The 26241-nt window shown below is 41.2% G+C and overlaps 1 protein-coding gene across 5 annotated transcripts in view; it reads left to right on the top strand.

The window, feature by feature from the left end:
- The window catches only part of LOC143034036 (uncharacterized), a 114197-nt gene that overhangs the window by 22444 nt on the left and 65512 nt on the right, over nucleotides 1–26241 (top strand). For 4 of the 5 annotated variants that reach the window (XM_076199901.1, XM_076199903.1, XM_076199900.1 and 1 more), the window contains exon 3: nucleotides 6401–6436. The exons of the other annotated variant lie outside the window; for it this stretch is intronic. In XM_076199901.1, coding sequence (XP_076056016.1) covers nucleotides 6401–6436 — 36 coding nt within the window. The remainder of the gene's footprint in view (nucleotides 1–6400; nucleotides 6437–26241) is intronic. 5 annotated transcript variants of the gene reach the window in all.

Raw genomic sequence — 26241 nt, 5'->3', positions numbered from 1 at the left:
GACTAGTAAAAGAGGTATGGAAGGCAGATGTGGAGGGAGTGAACATGAGGGGACGTCCTAGGATGAGGTGGATGGATGGGGTGAAGGGGGCTTTGGGGAAGAGGGGAATGTCTGTTGAGGAAGGAAGGGAGAGGACGGAAGACAGAGGTGAGTGGAGAATGGTTGTATATGGATGATGTTGTGACTGCATGAGGAGGAATGGGCAGGGGGGTGGGGTAGTATGTGTGAGTAAATTTTGACGCAGCCCGAAGGGATTTCTCCCCGTCCTTGCCTTATATGCAAAGGGGGACGGAGAGGGGGGGTCGCCGATTAAATAAAGCGGCCTTGCTGTGGATGTACTGTGTCTTGCGACACTGCTTCTGACCCAGGGCGGTGGGCAGGGTGCAGGGATGACCCGTCATCCAGGAGGTGCTCAGATGAGAGGAAGGGTGGGAGGGGTGTGGAGTGTATTTAGGGATGAAATGGGTGGGAGTGTTTTTATGCCTTTCCCTTTTTGGCTACCTCCCTTGTAAGGGGGAAAAAGCCTTGGTATATGTATGTATGTATGTATCAATGGAATACAAAGATAGTTAAACCTTTGCCTCAGATATCATTTATAGGACCCAAGCGCTCGTGTACTAGGATAGTTGGAGGGAATTTATTTTAATAAATTCATCAATTTATGAAAATGGAGTATTGGTGGTGATGAACAGGTTGGATGCTTATTTTCATGTAACAGAAAAAAGGATGTGATTGGATGAAATGTGAATATTTTGTAAAATAGTACATGTAGGAGGGACAAGATAACCCTTTCATCCCAGTTCTGTGGGATGTGGGTTTTGACTGGTAGTCTTTGCAATGGGGAGAAGGCCATTTGTGCAAATGAAAATAGGATGGTGAAAGAAGATGTGCTCTGCATTTGATAATAATTTCTATTTACAAACCAATGGAGGTACATATGTTAAAAAAAAAAAAATCTATCTAATCTCCATTTCACATCCACCCATTCCATTTCATAGGTAATAGATATATGAAGGGCATTTCAAGAATGAAGTGTTAGAATTGTGGAGAACAGGGAGTGTTGGAATAAAGCTGTCATGCTAGTTGAACCAGTGTTGGGATGGGTTGAGCTTAAGGAAAGAATGAGGAGGTGCTAATGATGGTACCAGTAAGTGGTGGTCTAATAAGGTGGATGGCAGAGGTGCAGCCTGACATTTGGTTTCTGCACCAGGACAAAGATACCTCAATTAATTCACCATATACACCATTTCACAAAGAGGACTGACAACTGGTTACTGCTCCTACTGACCAAAACCACTGACCAAAACAATCACTAATATGACAGACAACGGTTGTGAAATTCTCTTCAGAGATATGTTTACACAGGAGACCCTAAGGACTTGCCAGCAACTGTGGGGCTAAAATGTGAGGGATGGAGAATGAGGTTTGGATAGGTGTGGGGTGAGTATACTCTGACTTTGCCAGCCAGCCACAGGTATTCCAAGAGACTCGTTTTCTCCAACTCGATGAAGTGGGTCAGCCCTCAGGGGACCGTTTTGTATAACCTGGTGCGGCTAGGTCATGACCTCAGAGCTGCCGGTGACTGCCAGGTATTGGTCCTTAGTGACCTTCAGAGGTGCTGATGCTACATATGCATCACAAGTGAGTGCAACTTCAGAAGAATGTCTGTTGAGCAAGGAGAAGAGAAGGCAGGAGATAGGGGTGAGTGGAGAAAGGCTGTGTATAGATGATACTGTGATACAGCAAGTCCTCCTTATACAGTAATTCTTTATCCAGTAAATTCACAGTTACGGTATTTGGTAATTACCACCCTCGATTCTATTTACGGTAAGAACAATTCACAGATATGGTATCCGCTAGATGTTTTGAAGAGGAAAGACCAGAGAGAAGGTACGTCTGCCATATCCTATTATTACATGTTGTAATGGGTTCGGTATACAGTAATTTCGATTTGCGGTAAGGTTTTCAGGAATGCATATGTACCGTATAACGAGGACTTACTGTACAAGGAAGGGAGGGGATGGAAGATGGGGGGTGGGATAAGGAGTGGTTATGTGTGAACAGTATTTTGACAGCCTGAAGGGATTTCTCCCCATCCTCTTATGGGGGATGAAGAGGGGTGGGGGGGACTGCTGATTAAGTGAAGTGGCCCTGCTATGGATGTACTATGTCTTGCTGCATTGCTGCTGACCCAGAGGAATGGGTTGGAGACAGGGATGACCCTTCATCCATGTGGAGCTAAGATGATAGGAAAAGGTGGTGGAATGAGTGAGAGCGGGTGTGTGCCTTTTGACTTGGCTACCTCCCTTATAAGGGGGAAAAGCCCTTGGTGCATTGATACATAATTTAGTTAATCAAGGATATAGTTTGGTTGATAGTCCTATTTTCTGTAGGGAGTTGTGGAGAAATGGCAGAAATATTGATGTTTTGTTGCTCAGGATTTGGTGTAGAGTCGCTGCTGTTTCAGGAGGTAGATGACATTTAAGTTATCATGGAGTGTTGTGTAAATTGGGCAGTGAGTCAGTATGTATGATAGTGTGAGGGAGATTCAGTGTATAATCGAGTGCAGGTGTAGGATTTGTTGATTCAACTAGGTGTTGGTTAGGATTGGTCATGTATTCATACCATTTGGGTTAGGAGGAAGCATTTGGAAGTTAGGAATTACATACAATTTGTTGTTAGTGTGTGTCGTTAGTACTAGGGTGGGATGGATTTCAGTTTGTACATTGATACATGACCCTTCATCCATGAGGAGCTAAAATGAGAGGGAAACAAGGACACTGGATGGGAGTGGTTGCATGCCTTGTGACTCTATCACCCTTGTAAGAGGGGAAAGCCTTGGTATATAGATATTAAATGTTGAGGCTGCAGTGGATATTGTGTTTTATGGGAGAAACTTTCATTTTTGGTAAGAGAGATGGTGTGTTATCATATTTAGGTGGGGAGTTTACTGGTAAGGTGTGGTTGATGTACTCCATTATGCCTATGGTTTCTCTTTGAGTCAGATCCTTTCTTGGAATGGGAGGGTGGTAGGTCTTGGGTTGGAAAAGAGGAAAGGGTTTGGGCGAGTGTTGTAGTGGGCTGATAAAACTTGGGATTTGTATAATTTCTTGTACTCTTCTTTGGGTGAGAGGGGTGTGGAAGGTGGGGAAGGTGTTGAATAGGTTTGGTTGAGGGGTTTGGTGAACTGAAGGGAATTGGGGATTGTTATTTGAGGTTCTTGTACTTCATGGGTTGGGTTGCAGGTTCTAGTGACACTGGTGAGGGGGATGTGGTGGTTTGTGCAGGGAGGTCTTGCATTCTTGGTGTGATTACTTGAGTAGAATTATTAGAGGGGGTGACAAACTGCAGCACCTCCATATATGTAATTCCAGGTCTGATCATCCTGGATTGTGTTTGTTTTTGGGCTTCTGAAAATGATGTGTTCTTAGTCTATGACACAGGACTTCCTTTTCACATTGGTATACTATGCAGTGCTTTTACTTTTAGGAATGTGCCCTGTGGGGCTACAAGGAGTAGAATGCCTAGTCCCAATCCCTGTCCCTTTCTTCTCGCCTCTTACGATTCAAGTGGGAATACTTGGTGGCAGTATTCTATTCCCCCATCACAGAAAAAGAATACTCAGAGAAATTGTACAGGACAGCAACAAGGGGTTGGGGGACAGCATAACAGTCGTAGTATGAAAGTGTCATCATTTCTCTATGAACAGAGTTTTCCTCTATCATAGACAAAATGATGTGTGGCTCTGGTCCGTAGAGTATATGGGGGGTCGCCGATTTAATGAAGCGGCCTTGCTGTGTATGTGCTGTGTCTTGCGACACTGCTTCTGACCCAGGACAGTGGACAGGGTGCAGGGATGACCCGTCATCTAGGAGGTGCTAAGATGGGAGGGAGGGTGGAGGGGTGTGGAGTGTTTTCAGGGATGGAATGGGTGGGAATGATTTTATGCCTTTTCCTTTTTGGCTACCTCCCTAGTAAGGGGGAAAAAGCCTTGGTATATGTATGTATGTATACTATGCAGTTTGAGGATGGTGCTGGATGGTCTTGTTTGCAGTTTATACATATGGTTGGGGCCTGGGATGAGTTTTCCAACCAGTACTCTAAGGTTTGGTTCTCTTAATATGCACGGATGCGGTACAGATGAGAGGAAAAGGGAAGAGATAGGCAGTATGTTTGTGAGAAGAAAGATGGATGTGTTGGCATTGAGTGAAACTTAAGTTGAAAGGAAGGGGCAAGTTTGAGTTTGGGTGTGTAGTTGGGAGGATCTCAGGAGTGAAGAGAAGACGGAGAGAAGGGGTGGCTATACTAGTAAGTGAAGAGACAGGTAAGCATGTAGTGGAGTGGAAGGAGGTTTCTTCAAGGTTAATGTGGATGAAGGTGAAACTGGGAAGGGAGATGTGGGTTTTTGTAAATGCATATGGGCCTGGTAGTGAGAAGAGCATAGAGGAAAGGAAAGCTTTTTGGATAGGTTTAAATGAGTGCATAGAGGGATTAGGGAGAAATGTTAATATAATGGTATTGGTAGACCTTAATGCTAGGGAAGGAAATGAACCAATAGACGGAGTGTTTGGCAAGTGTGTAGTTCAAGGAAAAAATCGTAATGGAGAGTTGATGGTAGATGTGTCAAGATAGTTGATGATAGCAAATACAGTGTTTAGAAAAAAAGTCAAGCATAAGTACACATGGGAGAGGGTGGTGGATGGGTAGTAGAGCATTAATGGACTATATAGTGGTAACCAGGAGTATAGTAGGAAGAGTTAAGGATGTACATGCTCTAAGGGGAGAGAGTAGGGGAATATCAGGTCATTTTTTGGTGGAAGGTAAGTTGAGAGTGGAGGATGGATGGAGAAAGGAAAAGGACAGAAGGTGTGGAGGTGCTTAAAGTGAACTGGTTAAATGAGAAAAAAAAAGGAGTACAGGAAGTTGAGAGAGAAGTGGGAGTGAAGGATAGAGTAGAACTAGGAGTGGAGGAGGAATGGGGATGGTTCAAGGAGGGAGTCATAAGGTGTGCAAAGATGGTGTGTGGAACAAGGGAGGAAATAGAAGGAAGGGTAGTGAGTGGTGGGATTAGGAAGTAAAGGAGGTTGTAGAAGAGAAGCAAGCTTTCACAGATTGGTTACAAAATAGGTTGAGAGAATCAAATGAGAGGTACAAAGAAAAGCATAAGGTAAAGGAGGCAAAGAGGAGAGCAGATATGAAATGGGGTAAGAGTATGACAGAAAATTTTGAAAGTAATAAAAGATGTTTTGGAAGGAAATTAAGAGAGAAAGGAGGCAAATCAAATAAAGAAGAAAAGGTGCAGATGGTGAGATGATAATGAAAGATGGGCAGATTGTTTTCGGAAGTTGCTAAACGTGAAGGAAGATAGGGAAGGAAATGTAATTGCAGTGGAAGTGCTAAGAAAATGACTGTTGAGTGAGGAAAATGGAGGAGAAATAAGGAAAGATGAGGTGAAAGCAGTTGTTAGGATGATGAGAGCAGATAAGGCACCTGGGTTGGATGGGTGTCATGCAGAATGTCTAAAAAAGGGAGGTACAGTGATGGACTGGATGATGAGATTTAGTGTTGGGTAGAGTGCTGGTATAGTTTCACTTTACAAGGATCAGGTGTGAATGTGGTAATTTCAGAGGGATCGGTTTATTGGGTGTAGTTGGGTGGGTATATGGGAGGGTCTTGATTGGGAGAAGAACAGAGTGAGGAACTGGGTTTGGAACAGGTAGGGGTTGTGTGGATCAGATTTTTGTGTTGACATGTGAGAGAGCTTTAGGATTTTTTGGGGCTTTTATGGATTTGGAAAAGGCTTATGACGTAATACAGGAGGGCACTGTGGGAGGTATTGAATATATGTGGGATGGGAGGAAGGCTTTTTAGAACAGTTGATTTCTTACGAGAGTAGTAGAGCTCGTGTTAGAATCGGAAGTGGAGAGAGTAAGTGGTTTGAGGTAAAGATGGGACTTCATCAGGAATGTGTTATGTCACCTTGGTTGTTCAATTTATCCATGGATGGGTGGTGCGAGAGGTAAATGCAAGGGTAGTGGGTTGGGGATCGGAGATGGCTAAAGAAAATGGAGATAAGCCAGTTGTTTGCTGATGACACTGCGTTTGTGGCATACATTGGATGACTACCTCCCTTGTGATGGGTATAGGTAGATAAAAGTTTTATTTTATTTTTTATAGGGGATTGTATACATAGGAAATATGGTATTTGTGTACAATAAAAATAATTAAGAAGGATAATAACCTAAGAGAGGTTTGTCTTCACAATTACAACCTCCATTTGGTATAACTTACGAAATCCTACATCACCATGGAAGCATACAATGCCTACTGATTTATCCCATGATCTCTGTAATGAATTATATTATCAGTAATGTGTGTTTGCATTGTTCTATATTTTCAGTGTGATGTGAGACATCTGAGGCATGTGGTGTCCGAGGTGAGTTTGATCTTAGTCTTGAGTTTAATACAATTAGTTCCTTGGGTAGCATCAAGTGAGAATGACTTTTTGCACAATTACTTTCCTTCCAAGTTGGTCATAGGGCACATGACATTGAGTTAAGCCTCTTTTCTTAGTATTAATGGTTGATGAATGAACCCAATTGTAATTACTCGTTTGTAATATACAGGAGATAGCTTCACTTATGGTGAGCCCCCCCTTTATTATTATTATTATTATTTTTATTTTATTTTTTATTTTTTATGATGCAGTATGATACAGAATTCTGCATTTGATGTCTGTATATATGCATGTACAGTATGTCTTTTTAGTGGTATTCATGAGAATAAAGAATAGACCCTTAATAAGAGGGGTGGCCAAATCAAAGCACACATGTAGTATGCATACACCAGAGGTGGCCACCCAAGGCATGCATCCACCTTTCACCCATTCCACATCCACCCAACACCCATTTGTCTTCCCTATTACCTTAGTTCCTAATGGATGAAGGGCTGTCTCTGTCCCCAGCCCTCTGCCCAAGTCAGAAGCTGTGTAGCAAGGCACAGCACTCATCCAGTCAGGAAATTAAAAAGCAGACAGAATTAAAAAGAAAAAAATAAGGTATGAAGAGATCTGAAAAAGAATAGTTTCCCACACAGAGTGGTAGATATCTGGAACAAATTGAATGAGGAAACAGTGACTGCAAAAACTGTACAAGAATTTAAGATCAAACTGTATGCTGAAAGATACAAAAGCGGGTCACTATGAGCATCACTCTCTTCCTGTAAAATAAAATGCAACTAGGTAAATACACACACATACATTTCACATATGTTCAACATCCATTTGTTTCCCTTCAATCTTTGCTACTTGTGGATGTAGCAAGACACAGGACATCACAGCAGAGCCAGACAGCCCTAGCAGGTTCCTCTCTACCATGTTTATGTAGTAACCCTCCCTCCATGCCCCCTTCATAAGTAAATAGTGAAGATGAGGAGAAATACCTTTGGGCTGTGTCAGTTTATTGTTCAGTTACATCCATCTTGCACATCATATAAGAGGTACAAAGGAAAAAGAGAAGGAAAACATAAGATGAAGGAGGCAAAAAGGAGAGTAGATGTGAAATGGGGTAAGAGTATGACAACATTTTAAAAGTAATAAATAATTTGGAAGGAAATTAGAAGGGAAAGCAAATCAAGTAGAGAAGAAAAGGTAGAAAGTGCAGATGGAGAGATGATAATAGAAGATATGGCAGTAAGAGGAAGATGGGCAGAGTATTTTGGGAGTTGCTTAATGTGAAGGAGGATCGGGAGGGAAAGGTAGTTGTAGTGGAAAGTTAAGAAAATGACAATGATGAATGAGGAAAATAGAGGAAAAATAAAAAGATGAGGTGAGAGCAGGTAAGGCGTCTGGGTTAGACGAGTGTCATGTGGAGTGTAAAAAAGAGTGGTGGACTGGCTGGTGAAGTTGTTTAATGTTTGTCTAAAAGAGGGTAGAGTGCAGGAGGACTGGAAGAGTGTCTGCATAGTTTCACTGTACAAGGGGAAGGGGACAAGTGCAAGTGTAATAGTTTCAGAGGGATCAGTTTGTTGAGTGTAGTTGGAAGGGTCTTGATTGAGAGGATTAGAAAAAGAACAGAGGGAGTAATTGGTGAGAAACTGGATTTAGGACAGGTAAAGAGTGCGTGGATCAGATTTTTGTGGTAAGGCAGATGTGTGAGAAAGCTTTTAGGGAAATAACTGGAGGAAATGGATATCTTTAGATACTTGGGTGTGAAGGTGGCAGGAAAGGGAGGAGTGGAGATGGAGGTAGAATGTAGATTGAGAGAAGCAAGTAAATGTTTTGGGGGATTAATAAGTGTACTGAGGAATAGACATTTGGGAATGGATGCAGAGATGATTATGCTGACAGCATTGTATGGGGTAGAAACATGGACCATAAGAGAAAAAGTTTAAATGGGTTTTGAGATGAAATACCCGAGAAGTATGGTAAGGGATACTAGGCTGGATAGAGTGAGAAATGAGGAGGAGAGTCGGGGTGGAAAATGAGTTGGGAGATAGGGTTGATGAAAGAGTATTGGGATGGTTTGGACAGTAAGTGAAGAAAGATTAGGAAAAGTGTGGAAGGCAGAGGTGAATGGAGTGAACATGAGGGGGGCAGCCAAGGATGAGATGGATGGATGGGGTAAAAGGGGCATTGGGAAAGAGGGGAATGTCTTTTGAGGAAGGACAGGAGAAGAGTTAAGATAGGGGCTTGTGGAGAATGGTTGCGTATGGATGATGCTGTGATGTATGGAAGGGAGTGGGTGGGGGATGGGGGGGTGAGGGAGGATGTATGAATGATATTTTGATGTAGCCTGAAGGGATTTCTCCCCATCTTCTCTTTTTCTGCATGAGGTGATGGAGAGGGGGAGTCACTGATTAAATGAAGCATCCTTGTTGTGGATGTGCTGTGCCTTGCTTCATTGCTTCTGACCCAGGGTAGTGGGCGAGATGCAGGGATGACCCATCATCCAGGAGGAGCCAAGAAAAGAGGGAGGGAGGAGTGGTGAATGGGAGTGGAGTATGTGGGGATGAAATGGGTAGGAGTGGATTTATGCCTTCAACTTTGGTTACCTCCCTTGTAAGGGGGGGAAAGCCCTTGTTATACGTATTTAAGTACATCCATCTTCCTTCTCACAAACATACTATCAATCTCTTCAATTTTACTCTCCTGTGTGCCACAACCACACACATTTAATGACCCAAAATTTAGGTGTTCTTATGCTCTGACTTCTTGTAGGATGAACATATAGAAAGCAGGGCCCTTAACTCCACTCCTTCCCACTTTATTACCTTTTATGATTTGCATGGGGATCACAGTGGCAGAAGTTTGGTAAGGAAAGAGAAAAGATATACTCAAAGATGTGATAAAGGACACTTTCAAGGAAACAGCTTAAAGTAGGTATATTCATAGTACTAAAAGTAGCATCACTCCTCTGTGAGTAGAGATTTTACTCTAATGTAGGCAAATTATGTATGACTAGAACATTGGGGCACCAAAGTCTCTAATGGATTGACTGCATGCTACTGTAGAATTGCTACTGCATGATACACGTAGTCAGTACCCCAGTATCAACAAAGGATACAAAAATGCATATACAGTGAAACCTCTCATTAACAGACGTTAATTAGCTGCATTTGCAGTGTTTTTGTTGTGTTTTGGAGTGGTTTTTGGGTGGCATGGCGATTGCACGCACTAAACAACAGCACCAAAAACACAGCGAAAACTCCACAAACACAGCTAATTAACGTCCGTTAATGAGAGGTCTCGCTGTATATGCATGCATGCGTGCCATGGTGAGCATTTAAAGGCAAGTAGGGTGTGGTACAATCTGAGCATTAGAAACATGGGCCCAGATGGGTATAGGGGAAAATTTAAAGAAAGGATAGGGATTGATGACAGTAGTGAGGCTCTGTCAACACTAAAAACTTGGTAACTAGGGGTGCATTAATCAATCGGTCAATTGTCACCTCGAGCTTCTATCTAACCATATACCAAGGGAACAAACCCACTCCCCTCCACCACCCTTTTCTCCCTCTCATCATAGCTCCTCATGGATGACGGGTCATCCGTGTAAGCTGCCCACTGCTTCATTTAATTGGTGACCACCCTCTCTCCATCTCCTCACAGAGAAAAAGAGAAGATGTGTATGGCTATGTTTTTTGAAGTTTGAGTATGTTAGAGGTGAAGTGTCTGAGAAGTATGGTGGGGGTTACAAGGATAGATAGAGTGAGAAATGAGGTGAGGAGGAGAGTGGGAATAGAAAAGAAGACTGCAGACAAGGTTGAAAGATTATTGGGACAGTTTGGGCCTATGAAAAGGATGAGTACAGAAAGATTAGCAAAAAGATTGTGGAAAGTAGAGGTGGATGGAGTAAACTCAAGGGATGAACAAAAATGGGATGAAATGGATGAAGTGGGCTTATAGCAAGAGGGAGATGTCTGTTGAGCAGGGAAAGGAGAAGGCAGAGGATAAGGGTGAGTGGAAAATGGTTGTACATACATATACCAAAGGCTTTTTCCCCCTTACACGGGGGGTAGCCAAAAAGAAAAAAGCATAGAAACCACTCCCACCCATTCCATTTTCTATACAATACTACCAGACTAAAAGGGGGGTAACGGTGTCCGTTGATGTGAATAATCCGTTGATTTGGAGTGGTTTTTGGGTGGCATAGTGATTGCGCAGCACCAAAAACAGCGAAAACATCGCAAACACAGCTAATTAACGTCCGTTAATGAGAGTACTGTATATTCCACTCCCCTATGAATAAATAGATGCAGCCCAAAGGGACGCAGGAGGGAAGCCACTTGAGTGAAGTGGCCCTGCTGTGGATGTACTGTGTCTTGTTGCATTCCTTCTGACCCAGGGCAGTGGGCAGGAGACGAGGATGACCCTTCATGCAAGAGGAGCAAAGATAAGAGGGAAACCATGGTTGCATACCACCTCCCTAAGGGGGGAAGATGTCTTTGGTATATAGAAATAAGCAGAAAAACCACACATAGATATACCAAAGGCTTTTTCCCCCCTTACAAAGGAGGTAGCCAAAAAACAAAGGCATAAAATCCACTCCCACCCATTACATTCCCATATACTCCACCCATCCATCCCCCTCCCTCCCTTTTATCTTGGCTCCTCCTGGATGATGGGTCATCCGTGCATCTTACCCACTACCCTGGGTCAGAAGCAGTGTTGTAAGACACAGCACGTCCACAGCAAGGCCACTTCATTAAATTGGCAGCCCCCCTCTCTGTTCCCTCATGCAGAAATGGAGAAGTTGGGAAGAATCCTTTTAGTCTGCGTCAATTTATTTTTCACATACTCCCTCACCCCGCATCCCCCACCCAACCCCTCATGCATCACAGCATCATCCATACACAACCTTTCTCCATTCACCTCTATCTTCTGTCTTCTAACATCTATATGAGAAATAAACTAAGACTTTTATTAGATAGAAACATTGTTGAATCCTGTTTGGTGGAAAATACATTTAATGAGAACTTGGATTTAGGTCATGGATTCTACAAATTAGATGATTTTATCATTTAAAAAAGTTGTTGCCCAACATGCATGATATAGGAAGAGACATTGTAGCAGGTCATGCGGACCTGAGAGGCATCTCCCATTGCTACGTGTTACCCCAGTTTCTTCTCTGTCATCTGTACACATACTCTAGTTTATTTTGCCTATGCACTCTGAAGATGCCTTAGTAAGATGAAAGCACTTTGTCTTAGTTCATGATTTTCCTTGTGTTTTTTCTGCATTTCTAGAATCACACATTTTTATATATATATATATATATATATATATATATTTTATATTGGGGTGCTTGCTGGCCAAGTGTTTGAGAGTATTACTACTTTTGGTCGAGGTCATGAGTGGAAATGGTTAGAAGTATGCCTAGTAGGAAGTTGATATTAAAGGGAATACTACATTAGATTCCCAGCTTCAAAAGGTCTTTAATCCCTACGGCGTCAGCGGCATATGTTGTATACTGCAAATTAAAAAATTGGCCAAAAATAGGCATTATGTTGAAGATCAAATCTGTGGTTATGACCAAGTAGCCCTATCCATTGGCTATAAAAGACACCCAAATTTTTTTTATTTATTGACAAAACTGGCAACCATGGCAGCAATTTTTAGTGGGTAGCTTGGGTTATAAAATTGGCCTTTGGGATGACTCCGGTGTACGAAACAACATACGAGGAGGTGAAGCTGTACTTTGACAGTTAGGTAGGTGCTATTTAGTTCGTATTCAGATGTATATGAACTGGCAATTTTGCTCTGCCAATTTTCGTAATAAATGCGTAATACAAAATGTGGCCAGGCAATAATGGTGTGATGGATGCTTACTTAAACATTTACCAAAACAATAAGAAACACCACAATCACCTATCCTCCATGAAATTATGAAAAAAGAAAGATACCGAAAAATCAATTTACCACATAACAAAGTGATAAATATTTGCCAAAAAATCCACAAAAACTATTTATAAACACTTTTTCCATAAGTGTCAGACTATTATGGGTGATTGTACTTTGATTTGAAACATCATAAATGTAAAATTCCTTCACTCTGAAATTCCAACAAAGCTTCACCGAAAAATACCTTGTTCAGCCTGCGTGAGGAGCAAAAGAACATCTATGGATGTTCTACCAAACTTTCGCATGCATATCTTGACCAAATTGACCCAGTTTCTCCACCTGTAGGCTAAGATGAATCAAAATAAGCAAGATTTGTTGGTTTTACATAATTTTGAGTTGATTTAAGCAATAATAAAAAATAAAAAATTATTTTGGCTCCGACGCTGTACGGGTTAATCCTTAGCATACGAGGTCCAGAGGTGCAAGTGGATATACAAGGATGCCAAGATTGGTGTCCTAATTATATTTAGCTATGTCATGCGACACTGCTTTTGACCTAGGGCAATGGGCAAGATGCAAGGATGACCCGTCATCCAGGAAGTGCCAACTTAAGAGGGAGGGGAGTGGAGTATATTGGGGATGGAATGGGTGGGAGTTGTTTTTATGCCTTTTAATTTTGGCTACCTCCCTTGTAAGGGGGAAAAAGCCTTTGGTATATGTATGTAGTTGTAGCTGAGTGATCCCATACTCTGTGATGCCTCTCCCTGGAGATTCCATATAGTGTCCTTGAGGTTCTATTGCTCCACCCACCAATCACATAAATCAGCTAGATCATGCTTTACCCTCATTTTGTGGTGAGTTATTGTACATCAGGCAGCAGGTGATAACAGATAATGGATGTATATTACTTTTTTTTTCCTCTTCTTAATAATCATCTTCCACTCAAATAGTGAAGTAATTGATCATATGTATAGGGTTGATCATGCCCCATCTCCACGCACTGGAGGGAATAGAAAAAATGAAAGAACAGATATAGTTGCCATAGTGTTAAACAAGGCTTTTGACAAGGTCCTGAGACATGTACTCTCCAAAAAAGTCATTGAGACAGATATTATTAACAGCAACACACGAAATTATTTACCAACTTTTTAACAGGAAGGTAATGCAGAGTAACCCAAAACGACTAAATCTCAGGTGCATGAGGCTATACAATGGAGTCCCTCAAGGTGCAATACTTTCACCATTACTATACTGAGTGGTCTCCCAACTCCAGAACCAGAAGTAAACATAAGTATTCTCTTGTATGTAAATGTGCCAGCACAGTAAATACAAGATATCAGCAAAGGACATCCAAGCCTTCTTAAGCAAACTGGAACAATGGCTCAAAAATAACAGAACAGAAATTTCACCCCAGAAATCAAAAGTGATGTTACATTGGACAACCATGAATGAAAAATATAGAGTATATGTGTGTATGTGTATATATATATAATATATACAAGGATTTCTTGATTTATGCTTGTCTAGAGTAAGCTATTTTGGAATAACACACAGTTAAAAATAGTAATTTTTTCAAATTACTCAGATTATTTAGGGTAACATGATGTAAAATATCAAGTAAGCAATGGTAAAATTTGACTGTTTCCTTTATGCAATTTTTACATTACGTGATCCCTTCAGGAACATATTCCTTGCATAAATTGAAAAACCCCTGTATGTGTATATATATATATATATATATATATATATATATTATATATATATATTCAACAAAAACCCACTGTGTTGGATAAGAAGAAATGAAATAAAATGAATTCCTTATATTTCGATCACGGACTGTGATCCTCTTCAGTGGAATACAGAAAGGTAGAGCAAATGGCATGTCTTATATACAATAAAAATAAGGGACAAGGGTAGGACTCAGGTAGCATCTAGTACTTTGCGGGGCAGGTCACCCGCCTTCACCAACGATGGTAACAATTTGTTGACTGCCCAGGTGGTAATGCAGTCAGGTGACCACTGTCCATATGACATATTAAAATTTGGAAATTTGTTAATCAGGGATGATTCTATTATTTTTCTTTTAAAACTGCATTTTGAATTAAAGATAATCTTTGCCTCATTCCAATCCATATGATGGCCTTCCTTGTCTACATGTTGGAAGACAGCGGAATTATGTTGTGCGTATTTAATTGAATTTTTATGTTCTTTCATCCTAGTATATAAATCTCTACCTGTTTGTCCCCAATATACATTGTTACAATCAGAGCAAGGGAGTTTATACACACCTTGATGTATTTCTTCTCTAGGTCTTTGATGTACATTGACTATTTTCTTAAACAAATTATTGGGATAACTAAAAACAATTTTAATATCTTCCTGTGGAAGAAATTGAGAAATGTCATTTAAGGACCTATTATAAGGCAATTTAATACAGTTTTTGTCCCAACTGAAGTTCTTACTGGAATGGGAAGTGGATCCAAAGTAACTAGTTTTGACTTAACTTAGGGCTCTGTTTAGAAACCAATCAGGATACCCTATTCTTTTTAATTGATTCCTGATGGTTGTTATCTCCATTTCCAAATAATGTGGACTACATAATCTAAGTGCCCTCAGGAAAAGACCTGAGGCAACACTATATTTAATTTTATCAGGATGGTGACTGAAAAAGTGCACATAACTCCCCGTATGTGTGGGCTTTCTGTACACAGTGAAGGACAATTGGTCCTGATGCCGTATTAATAGGATATCTAAAAATGGTAGTCTATTATCCACCTCCCATTCAACTTTGAATTTAATATTAGTGGCTAAGTTGTTTATTTGTTCAAAGAAAGCATCAAAAGATCCCCATTCGTCATCCCAAATCGTAATATAAGGAATTCATTTTATTTCATTTCTTCTTATCCAACACAGTGGGTTTTTGTTGAATCTTTACGAATGTGTTACGACATTACTTTATAGTTATATATATATATATATATATATATATATATATATATATATATATATATATATAGTGTAATGAGGAATAGACATTTGGGAATGGATGCTAAGAGGAGACTCTATGAAGGAGTGATTGTGCCAACAGCACTGTATGGGGCAGAAACATGGAACATAAGAGAAGAAGAGAGAAGGAGTTTGAATGTGTTTGAGATGAGGTGTCTGAGAAGTATAATGGGGGTTACTAGGCTAGATAGAGTGAGAAATAAGGAGGTGAGGAGGAGAACAGGGGTGGAAAAGGAGCTGGGAGATAGGGTTGATGAAAGAATATTAGGATGGTTTGGACACATGGAAAGAATGAGTGAAGAAAGACTAGTAAAAGAGGTATGGAAGGCAGATGTGGAGGGAGTGAACATGAGGGGACATCCTAGGATGAGATGGATGGATGGGGTGAGGGGGGCTTTGGGGAAGAGGGGAATGTCAGTTGAGGAAGGACGAGAGAGGACAGAAGACGGGTGAATGGAGAATGGTTGTATATGGATGATGTTGTGATCCATGATGTGAAATGGGCAGGGGGATGGGGGGTGAGCAAAATTTGACGCAGCCCAAAGGGATTTCTCCCCGTCCTCTCCTTTTATGCAATGGGGGGACGGAGAGGGGGGGGTCGCCGATTTAATGAAGCGACCTTGCTGTGGATGTGCTGTGTCTTGTGACACTGCTTCTGACCTAGGGCAGTGGACAAGGTGCAGGGATGACCCGTCATACAGGAGGTGCTCAGGTGGGAGGGAGGGTGGAGGGATGTGGAGTATATTCAGGGATGGAATGGGGGGGGAATGATTTTATGCCTTTTTCTTTTTGGCTACCCCCCTTGTAAGGGGGAAAAAGCCTTGGTATATGTATGTGTGTATATATATATGGTATATGTATGTGTGTATATATATATATATATATATATATATTATATATATATATGAACTGTAGGAGGATAGAGGATAGCAGTGAGTTGGAAACAAGTCTAAAAGTAGAGAGGCAGGAAGAAGTGGATAGATTCAGTTTTTTGAGGTTGCATGTGGTAGGAAAAGGAGAGGAAGTGGAGGTAAATTGCAGATTGAGAGAAGCAAGTCATTGCCTTAGGGGATTAAAAAGTGTTATGAGGAATAGGCATCTGGGATGGATGCAAAGATTGTGTGAAGGGGTGGTTGTTCCGATGTCTTTCTCTGGGGCAGAGACTTGGAATTTAAGAGAGGCAAAGAAGAAAAGTTTAAATGTGTTTGAGATGAGAAGTATGGTAGGGGCTAGGTTGGATAAAGTGAGAAATGAGGAAAGCAGGAGTGGAAAAGGGGATGGCAGATAGGGCTGATGAAAGATTATTGAAATGGTTTGGACACAGAAAGGAGTGAATAAAGGTTAGTAAAAGATATGTGGAAGGCAGAGGTGGAGGGAGTGAACTTAAGGGGGTGACTGAGGATGAGATGGATGGATGGGGTGAAGGGGGTATTGAGGAAGAGGGGAATGTCTGGTAAGGAAGGGAGGAGATAGGGATGTGTGGAGAGTGACTGTATAGATATTGTTATGCAAAGAAGGGAGGGGCAGGGATATGGAGTGCTTATGTGTGAATGATATTTTGATGCAGTTCAAAAAGATTTCTCCCCATCTTCACTTTTTCTGCATGAGAAGGCAAAGAGGGGGGTAACCAATTAAGTGAAACAGCCTTGCTGTGGATGTACAGTGTCTTGCTACATTGCTTCTGAACCAGGGCAGTGGGTGGGATACAGGGATGACCTGTCATCCACGAGGAACTAAGATGAGAGGAAGGAAAGGGTGGTTGATGGGAGTGGAATGGGTTGGAGTAGGTACGTGCCTTTGACTTGGCTACCTCCCTTATAAGGGGGAAAAAGCTTTTGGTTTGTAGATAGAATATATATGTAAAATTAAATGGCCAGATTCTTCTACAGGAAAACTCTATAATTCACATTTAAATCATGTTTAACTTCAGACCATGCATCAAATCCCTGACAACAAAAATCACCAAGAAAATAAACCTGAAACAATCCATCACAAACACTGACTTTGGACAAGAGAAAGAAAATTTAATAATCATCTGCAAACAGTTCATAAGAACTACACCTCCACAATTTACGAAATGTAGAGAATGGAGCACTGATATTGATAACAGTATTCACCAAAAGCACCCCAATTGGACACCTGCATACAGAAACCAAAATCCTTCTTCCATAGAACACCACATGAAAATGGCAAAAACACAATTCTTCACTAGAACCCTAAACATGACGCACCCTTCACACTGCATTTTGCAACCACCATCGGTAGAGCCCAACAACAAAAATTTCATCAGCAGCATATTACTCAGACATCTAGAACAGTTGACCACTTATGCCTCACAAAACATAGGCACACTCTGATCACTAACCAAGCCCTTCAAGACAGACTGGCAAACTCGTTCTCCAACAAGAACTCCCAAACCCTCCCACACCTGACAAGAACTACACTGGCACACCTGTGCTCAGGACATCATCCATCATTTTAATCAGTACCCACACAGAATAAGTCCGGCCACAGATTCACTCTGACTCAGATGCAACCACCACATAGAGGACACAACACAATTCCTTAAACTAACAATCTCCAGACACTATATCTTCCCTGAGTGACTTGTAGTCTTGCCTGAGGACCACAAGTTTTCTGCAAGGGAGACCAGGGGCTGCAGATTGGTTGATCTATAAGGAGCTGAGATAAAAGGAAAAACAAATGGGTGAAGGGTAAATGTTTGCCTTGGCTGGGCCATTCTCATTACAAAGGGAAAGAGCCCTATGGTTTATATATATGTGTATATGTATACAACCACTCCTCGTGTAACGACGACAATTGGGACCAGCGCGCTGTCTTTAACCGGATTTGGTCGTTAAGCGAAAGTGTATACATATACGTACATGTACTGTATGTACAATGTCCAGCAATACATGTATCTTTATTTTTGTGTATTTTTCCTCTTTTATACAGTACATTAAAGCTTTATTTACTGTTTATTTACGGTGGTTAGGTTCCTAAAATTACCGTATATGACCAAATCCGCGTATGCTGACATTCCATATTGAATACCGGGGTATTTTTTTAGTTTCGACCATGGGTGCAATATAGCAATAGAAAATTAATTATTAATTTTGTAAATTAAAATGTATCAACGTAATATGCAATTTTGTGGGCGGAAATGAAAGTAAAAAATACCTTGATACAAGAAAATATGCAAATGAGCATAGGCTTGGGACACCATCTTGTCGTCTGCCAACGTCTCTCATGACGACGACAACGTGGACGAGCCGGATGACATTTAATTTGCAGGTAATGATTTATTAAACACAGGTTAGTTTAGTTTAGTTTAGGTTAGACGAATTAATTTATCATCCTTTCATTCTTCGACATCGGCATCTATCATAACAAACATGGTGTACCATTCGTCCGACATGACTTCGTTACTTACGAAATCTGTTTTAGCATTTTTTTTCATTTCCGCTCACAAAATTGCATATTACATTGATACATTATAATTTACAAAATTAATAATTAATTTTCTATTGCTATATTGCGCCCATGGTCGAAACTAAAAATTTACCACTACCAGTATACACTGTACCCCAGGTAGTTTTTGCAGCTTGCAGGATGGTAATGTAGACCTAAGCTTCAAAACACTTTACCTCACAGCTAATATCCACCGTACAAGTTCATTTATAACATCATACAAATTTGCCTCAGCCAACTTAATTATCGTACACGACGTCGTAACTTCGGGAGATTTATGTTAAACGACGTCATAAAGCCCGTCGTTACTCCGAGTTGTCGTTAACCGAGTAGGTCGTTAAACGAGGAGTACCTGTATATATATATATATGTGCGTAATTGTTATGATATGTTTTGCACATTTAACAGCTCTTAATAAATAATAGAAAAGAATATAATTTTATATTATTTAGAGCCATTAAATTTTTTAGTTTTTAGTCAATTTTGCAGGAAAGCTTCCTTTCAGGTAACAGGTAGGTCATTTGTGATGAATTAAGACATTAATGTAACTCAAAACAAAATAGGTATGTTATACTTTAATTCTGTGCAGGAGTGAAAATACAGAAAATAAAATGAAAAAGGAAGTGGAGAAATGTATTACAATGTAGTTGACACAAGTTTACAAAAAATTGGAAGTCAAATATATGTGTATGGATGGATGGGATGATAGGGGAATTGAGGAATGTCTGTTGAGCAGAGAAGGGAGAAGGCAGGGGATAGGAATGAATGCAGAATGACTGTGTTAGGATGATATATTGACACAACTGAAGTCTGTAGTGAACCAGGTGTTGAATATATCAAATTATGGCTGTAGTATTTCTGTAATTACATTATGGTGTGTGCATGTAATTGGTATGTCATTTGCATTAAAAGATATTTGTATTTTTGGGGTGCGAGTATATTGTACAAGTGTAGATTAAAGAGTGGGGGGGATAGGATGGAGCCCTGTGGTACTCCACTCCTAAAGTTTCTGGAGTTGGGGGGGTTGATCCCATGACGTAGATGCCACCACACCAGGGCCTATAGGGGGGAAGAATTAATTGGTGTGTGTGTGTGTGTGTGTATATATATATATGTATATGAGTAGAAAAAGTGGTAGAGCAATGCAGCTTGGAGTAGGAACAACTATATTACTGAAGTTTCGACCACAAGTCTTCTTCAGATTGACAGACAACATTCATTAACAGTATATACTCTGTGGATCATCCCACTGGGCATCTTAGAATGGAGATGCTGATTGGTCCGTTCCTCCTAGGACCAGCTTGTCAGTAGCCAATGATAGGTTGATAAAGCCATCTCTGTGGTTCGTAACCTTTCCCAGTGTGATGTATGCAGCTTCCACCAGTCTTCTCATTCTCTTCCCTAAGCCCATTCAGTGAGGTCGTGCCTCTTCCCATTTTGGCAAATGTCTGTGTCTATGAATAGAGAGAGTTTGATGTTCTCTGGTGCCACATGTTGTTCTTGTGTTCAGCTAATCTTTTCCACTCCCTGTGAGGACATAAAAACAAGATATTAACGTGAATAGTGTAATATATAGTAGTGGATGTCCAGTAACATACTACAGCAAGATGTCACGGGGAAGGAAAAAAAGAGATTAACTGAACACCAGAACAACCTATGGCATCACAGAACATCAAACTCTTATCATACACACACAAACACACAGACACTTGCCAAAATGGGGAGAGGCACAACCTCACTGAATGGGCTTAGGGAAGAGAATGAGAAGACTGGTAGAAGCTGCATACGTCACACTGGGAAAGGTTACGAACCACAGAGATGGCTTTGTCAACCTATCATTGGCTTCTGACAAACTGGTCCTAGAAGAAGGAACGGACCAATCAGCATGCTCTGTTCTAAGACACCCAGTGGGATGATCCAAAATGAGAGTATATATACTGTTAATGATAATGTGTGTTGTCTGTCACTATGAAGACTTGTAGTTGAAATGTCAGTAATATTGTGTTCCTACTCCAACCTGCATTTCTCAATTGTCTAACTTTTCCTGCTATATATATATATATATACAGTAGCGAGCATAAGTTAAGGGACAGTAAAACACTTTCTGAATAAATCTTTCTTGTAACTTAAGTATTTAATCAAGAGACCTGTAAACTGACACAGATTTACATACACTTCTAGTATGAATTCTGATGAAGTTTCAAAGCAATAGATAGACCGGTTAGTAAATAAGTAGAAGAATAGTATAACAGTTACATTTCCATGTAGTGCAAAAGTTAAGGAACACATGCTCGCTATTGTATATATATATAATACATTATATATATATATAAATATATATAAAGATGAGGTGAAAGCAGTTATTAACCTCCTCAGTATGAGTTGAGTACTCCTGTGTGGTGTTTGGCTGCCTGATGTACAATGATTTGATTATCCATCACAATACAGGTATTATAAAATATAAAGATACAGCTGTGATAATTGTTCTCTTTCACCCTGAATATTGATATCCACAGAAAATGCAATCAAGCCTGTTCACAGAATACAGGGTCACTCAGCTACAACTGCAAAATAAATATAACCAGGATGCCACCACTGGCATCCTTGACTACCCACTTGCAACTCATGATGCCGACATTGGTGTCATTGTATGCTAAGGGTTGAAATAATGAGAGCAGGCAAGGCACCTAGGTTAGATGAATGTCAAAAAAGGGGGTACAGTGATGGTGGACTGGCTGGTGAGGTTGTTTAATGTTTTTCAAAAAAAGGGTAGAGTGTCAGATGACTGGAGGAGTGCCTGTATAGTTCTGCTTTACAAAGGAAAGGGGGAAACATGAGTGTGGTAGTGTGAGAGGGATCCGTTTGTTGAGTGTAGTTGGGAAGGCTTATGGGAGGGTTTTGATTGGGGATTAGGAGGGGAACAGTGGGAGTAATTGGAGAGGAACTGTGGGTTTAGGAGAGGTAAGGTTTTTGTGGATCAGATTTTTGTAGTAAGACATGTGAGAAAGCTTTAGGAAAGGGTAATGATGTTTTTTGTGCCTTTATGGATTTGGAAAATGCTTATGACAGGGTAGACATGAAGGCATTATGGGAGACAGAAATCTTTGAAATTAATAAAAATATATTTTGGAAAGAAATTAAGAAAGGAAGAGGAGGCGAATCAAGTAGAGAAGAAAAAGTAAAAGGTGCAGATGGAAAGATGATAATGGAAGAGAAGGCAGTAAGGGGAAGGTGGGCTGAGTATTTTAGGGAGTTGCTAAATGTGAAGGTGGATAGGGAGGGAAAGATAGCTGCAGTGGGAAGTGCTAAGAAAATGACCATGATGAGTGAGGAAAATGGAGGAGAAATAAGGAAGGATGAAGTGAAAGTAGTTGTTAAGATGATGAGAGCAGGTAAGGCACCTGATCTGGATGGATGCCATGCATACATATACAAATACCAAGGCTTTTTCCCCCTTACAAGGGAGGTAGCCAAAAAGGGAAAGGCATAAAATCATTTCCACCCATTCCATCCCTGAATACAGACGCTCCTCAACTTACGTTTTAGTTACATTCCGAACGGCCGAACGTAAGTTGAAAATAAACGTAAGTTGTTACTGTACTATACATCCGTAAATTCTATTACCGTATCTTATAAAACACCCCTAAATCATTAATTATACACATAACATTGTAAAATGATAACATTAATTTCAAATAAATTAAATTCAAGCAACATAAATTGAGAGGGTGGAGGAGGAGGAGGCAAGGCACGTTCAGTCTGTCGTTTGTGCCATGTAAACAATTGACGCTGCGCCAAGCGTAGGTATCGTTTGAACTACGGAGAGCGCGCTAAACTAAAAAATTCACTCAAAAAGAATTAAAAAAAAAAAAAAATTCTTAGTTCAAATGTAAAATTGAGAAAACGTAAAACAAATGAACGTAAGTAGAGGAGCGTCTGTACACTCCACACCCCTCCACCCTCCCTCTTATCTGAGCACCTCCTGGATGACGGGTCATCCCTGCACCTTGTCCACTGCCCTGGGTCAGAAGCAGTGTCGCAAGACACACCACATCCACAGCAAGGCCGCTTCATTAAATCGGTGACCCCTCTCCGCCCCCCCATTGCATAAAAGGAGAGGACGGGGAGAAATCCCTTCGGGCTGCATCAACTTTTGCTCACACATACTACCTCACCCTCCACCCCCCTGCCCATTCCACCTCATGCAATCACAACATCATCCAAATACAACCATTCTCCATTCACCTCTGTCTTCTGTCCTCTCCCGTCCTTCTTCAACAGACATTCCCCTCTTCCCCAAAGCCCCCTTCACCCCATCCATCCACCTCATCCTAGGACGTCCCCTCATGTTCACTCCTTCCACATCTGCCTTCCATACCTCTTTTACTAGTCTTTCTTCACTCATTCTTTCCATGTGTCCAAACCATCCTAATATTCTTTTATCAACCCTATCTCCCAGCTTCTTTTCCACCCCTGTTCTCCTCCTCACCTCATTTCTCACTCTATCTAGCCTAGTAACCCCTATCATACTTCTCAGACACCTCATCTCAAACACATTCAAACTCCTTCTCTCTTCTTCTCTTATGTTCCATGTTTCTGCCCCATACAGTGCTGTTGGCACAATCACTCCTTCATACAGTCTCCTCTTAGCCTCCATTCCCAATGTCTATTCCTCATTACACTTTTTAATCCACCAAGGCATTTACTCGCTTCTCTCAATCTACATTCTACCTCCACCTTCACTCCACCTTTTCCTGCTACACTTGCACCCAAGTATCTAAAACTATCCACTTCCTCCAGTCGCTCTCCCTTAATGCTCACTTCCAGTCTACTGCCATTATCACACCTTGTACATCTCATCACCTTACTTTTACCCACATTTATCTTTAGCTTTCTTCTATCACATACTCTCCCAAACTCTGTCACCAACTTCCTCAATCCCTCCTCCGATCCTTCCACAAGCGCAGTGTCGTCCGCAAACAACAGCTGGCTTACCTCCCACTTTTCTCCATTTTCTTTAACCATCTCCAATCCCTGACCCGCTACCCTTGTATTACCTCTCGCACCACCCCATCCATGTATAAGTTGAACAGCCAGGGCGACATAACGCATCCTTGACAAAGTTCCATCTTTACCTCGAACCACTCACTCTCTCCATTTCTAAACCTGACACAAGCTCTACTACTCTCATAAAAACTCTTGACAGCTCCCAGAAGCTTTCCCCCTATCCTGTATATCTGCATAACCTCCCACAGTGCCTTTCTGTCTACCCAATCATAAGCCTTTTCCATGCAGAATGTCTAAAAAAAAAAAGGAGGTACAGTGATGAACTGGCTGGTGAGGTTATTTAATGTTTGCTGGAGAGAGGGTAGAGTGCCGGAGGACTGGAGGAGTGCCTGTATAGTTCCATTTTACAAGGGAAAAGGGGACAAGTGTGAGTGAAGTAGTTTCAGAGAGATTAGCTTGTTAAGTGTAGTTGGGAAGGCTTATGGGAGGATCTTGATTGAAAGGATTAGGAGAATAGCAGAGGGAGTAATTGGTGAAGAACAGTGTGGATTTAGGACAGGTAGAAGTTGTGTAGGTCAGATTTTTGTGGTAAGACAGATATGTGAGAAAGTTATAGAAAAAGGTAAGGATGTTTTTTGGGCTTTTATGGATATGAAAAAGGCTTATGACAGGGTAGACAGGAAGGCACTGTGGGAGCTACTGCAGATATATGGGATAGGAGGAAAGCTTCTAGGAGCTGTCAAGAGTTTTTACGAGAGTAGTAGAGCATGTGTCAGGATTAGAAATAGAGAGAGTGAGTGGTTTGAGGTAAAGGTGGGACTTCATCAGGGATGTGTTATGTCACCCTGGCTGTTCAACTTATACATGGATGGGGTGGTGCGAGAGGTAAATGCAAGGGTAGTGGGTCAGGGATTGGAGATGGTTAAAGAAAATGGAGAAAAGTGGGAGGTGAGCCAGCTGTTGTTTGCGGACGACACTGCGCTTGTAGCAGGATCAGAGGAGGGATTAAGGAAGTTGGTGACAGAGTTTGGGAGAGTGTGTGAAAGAAGAAAGCTAAAGATAAATGTGGGTAAAAGTAAGGTGATGAGATGTGCAAGGGGAGAGAGTGGCAGCAGACTGTAAGTGAGCATTAAGGGAGAGCAACTGGAGGAAGTGGATAGTTTTAGATACTTGGGTGTGAATGTGGCAGGAAAGGGTGGAGGTAGAATGTAGATTGAGAGAAGCGAGTAAATGCCTTGGATTAAAAAGTGAAATGAGGAATAGACATTGGGAATGGATGCTAAGAGGAGACTATATGAAGGAGTGATTGTGCCAACAGCACTGTATGGGGCAGAAACATGGAACATAAGAGAAGAAGAGAGAAGGAGTTTGAATGTGTTTGAGATGAGGTGTCTGAGAAGTATGATAGGGGTTACTAGGCTAGATAGAGTGAGAAATGAGGTGAGGAGGAGAACGGGGGTGGTAAGGGAGTTGGGAGATAGGGTGGATGAAAGAGTATTGGGATGGTTTGGTCACATGGAAAGAATGAGTGAAGAAAGATTAGTAAAAGAGGTATGGAAGGCAGATGTGGAGGGAGTGAACATGAGGGGATGACCTAGGATGAGATGGATGGATGGGGTGAAAGGGGCTTTGGGGAAGAGGGGAATGTCTGTTGAGGAAGGATGGGAGAGGACAGAAGACAGAGGTGAATGGAGAATGGTTGTATATGGATGATGTGATGTATGAGGTGGAATGAGTTGGGGATGGGGGTGAGCTAGTATGTATGAGAAAAATTTGATGCACCCCAAAGGGATTTCTCACTGTCTTCTGCTTTTCTACATGGGGGGACGGAAAGGGGGGGTCACCGATTTAATGAAGCAGCCTTGCTGTGGATGTGCTAGGCAGTGGACAAGATGCAAGGATGACCTGCTATCCAGGAGGTGCCAAGATAAGTGGGAGGGTAGTGGAGTGTATTAGGGATGAAATGGGTGGGAATGGTTTTTATGCTTTTTTCTTTTTGGTTACCTCCCAAAAAAAAGTCTGTTTTCACTAGAGGAAAAATACAACAACAGGTTGAAGCGAGAGAAAGGAAATCCCCCCATGAAAGAAATAATAACAACACGGAAAGAAATAAGGGATCAAATAATGAACCTCAATGTCAGAAAATCACACGGCCCAGATGGAATAGGAAATTGGATATTAAAAGACTGTAAAGAACTAATATACAAAATATACAACATAATATGTTGCTTGCTCAAAGAAGGGAAAATGCCACAAGACTTGAAAAATGCTGATAATTTTTTTAAGAAAGATGTAAACTATAGGAGGGATACAAGGTAAATTACTGAAGTGGATGGAGGACTTTCTGCATGGAAGAAAAGTGAGGGTAGTGCTCAGAGACAAGACTTCTACCTGGGAAGAGGTAATTAGTGGAGTCC

This window comes from Oratosquilla oratoria, chromosome 16 (genome assembly GCF_046742065.1).
Source record: "Oratosquilla oratoria isolate Oo_2021 chromosome 16, ASM4674206v1, whole genome shotgun sequence".
NCBI lineage: Eukaryota > Metazoa > Arthropoda > Malacostraca > Stomatopoda > Squillidae > Oratosquilla > Oratosquilla oratoria.
This window is presented reverse-complemented; position numbering and strand designations above follow the sequence as displayed.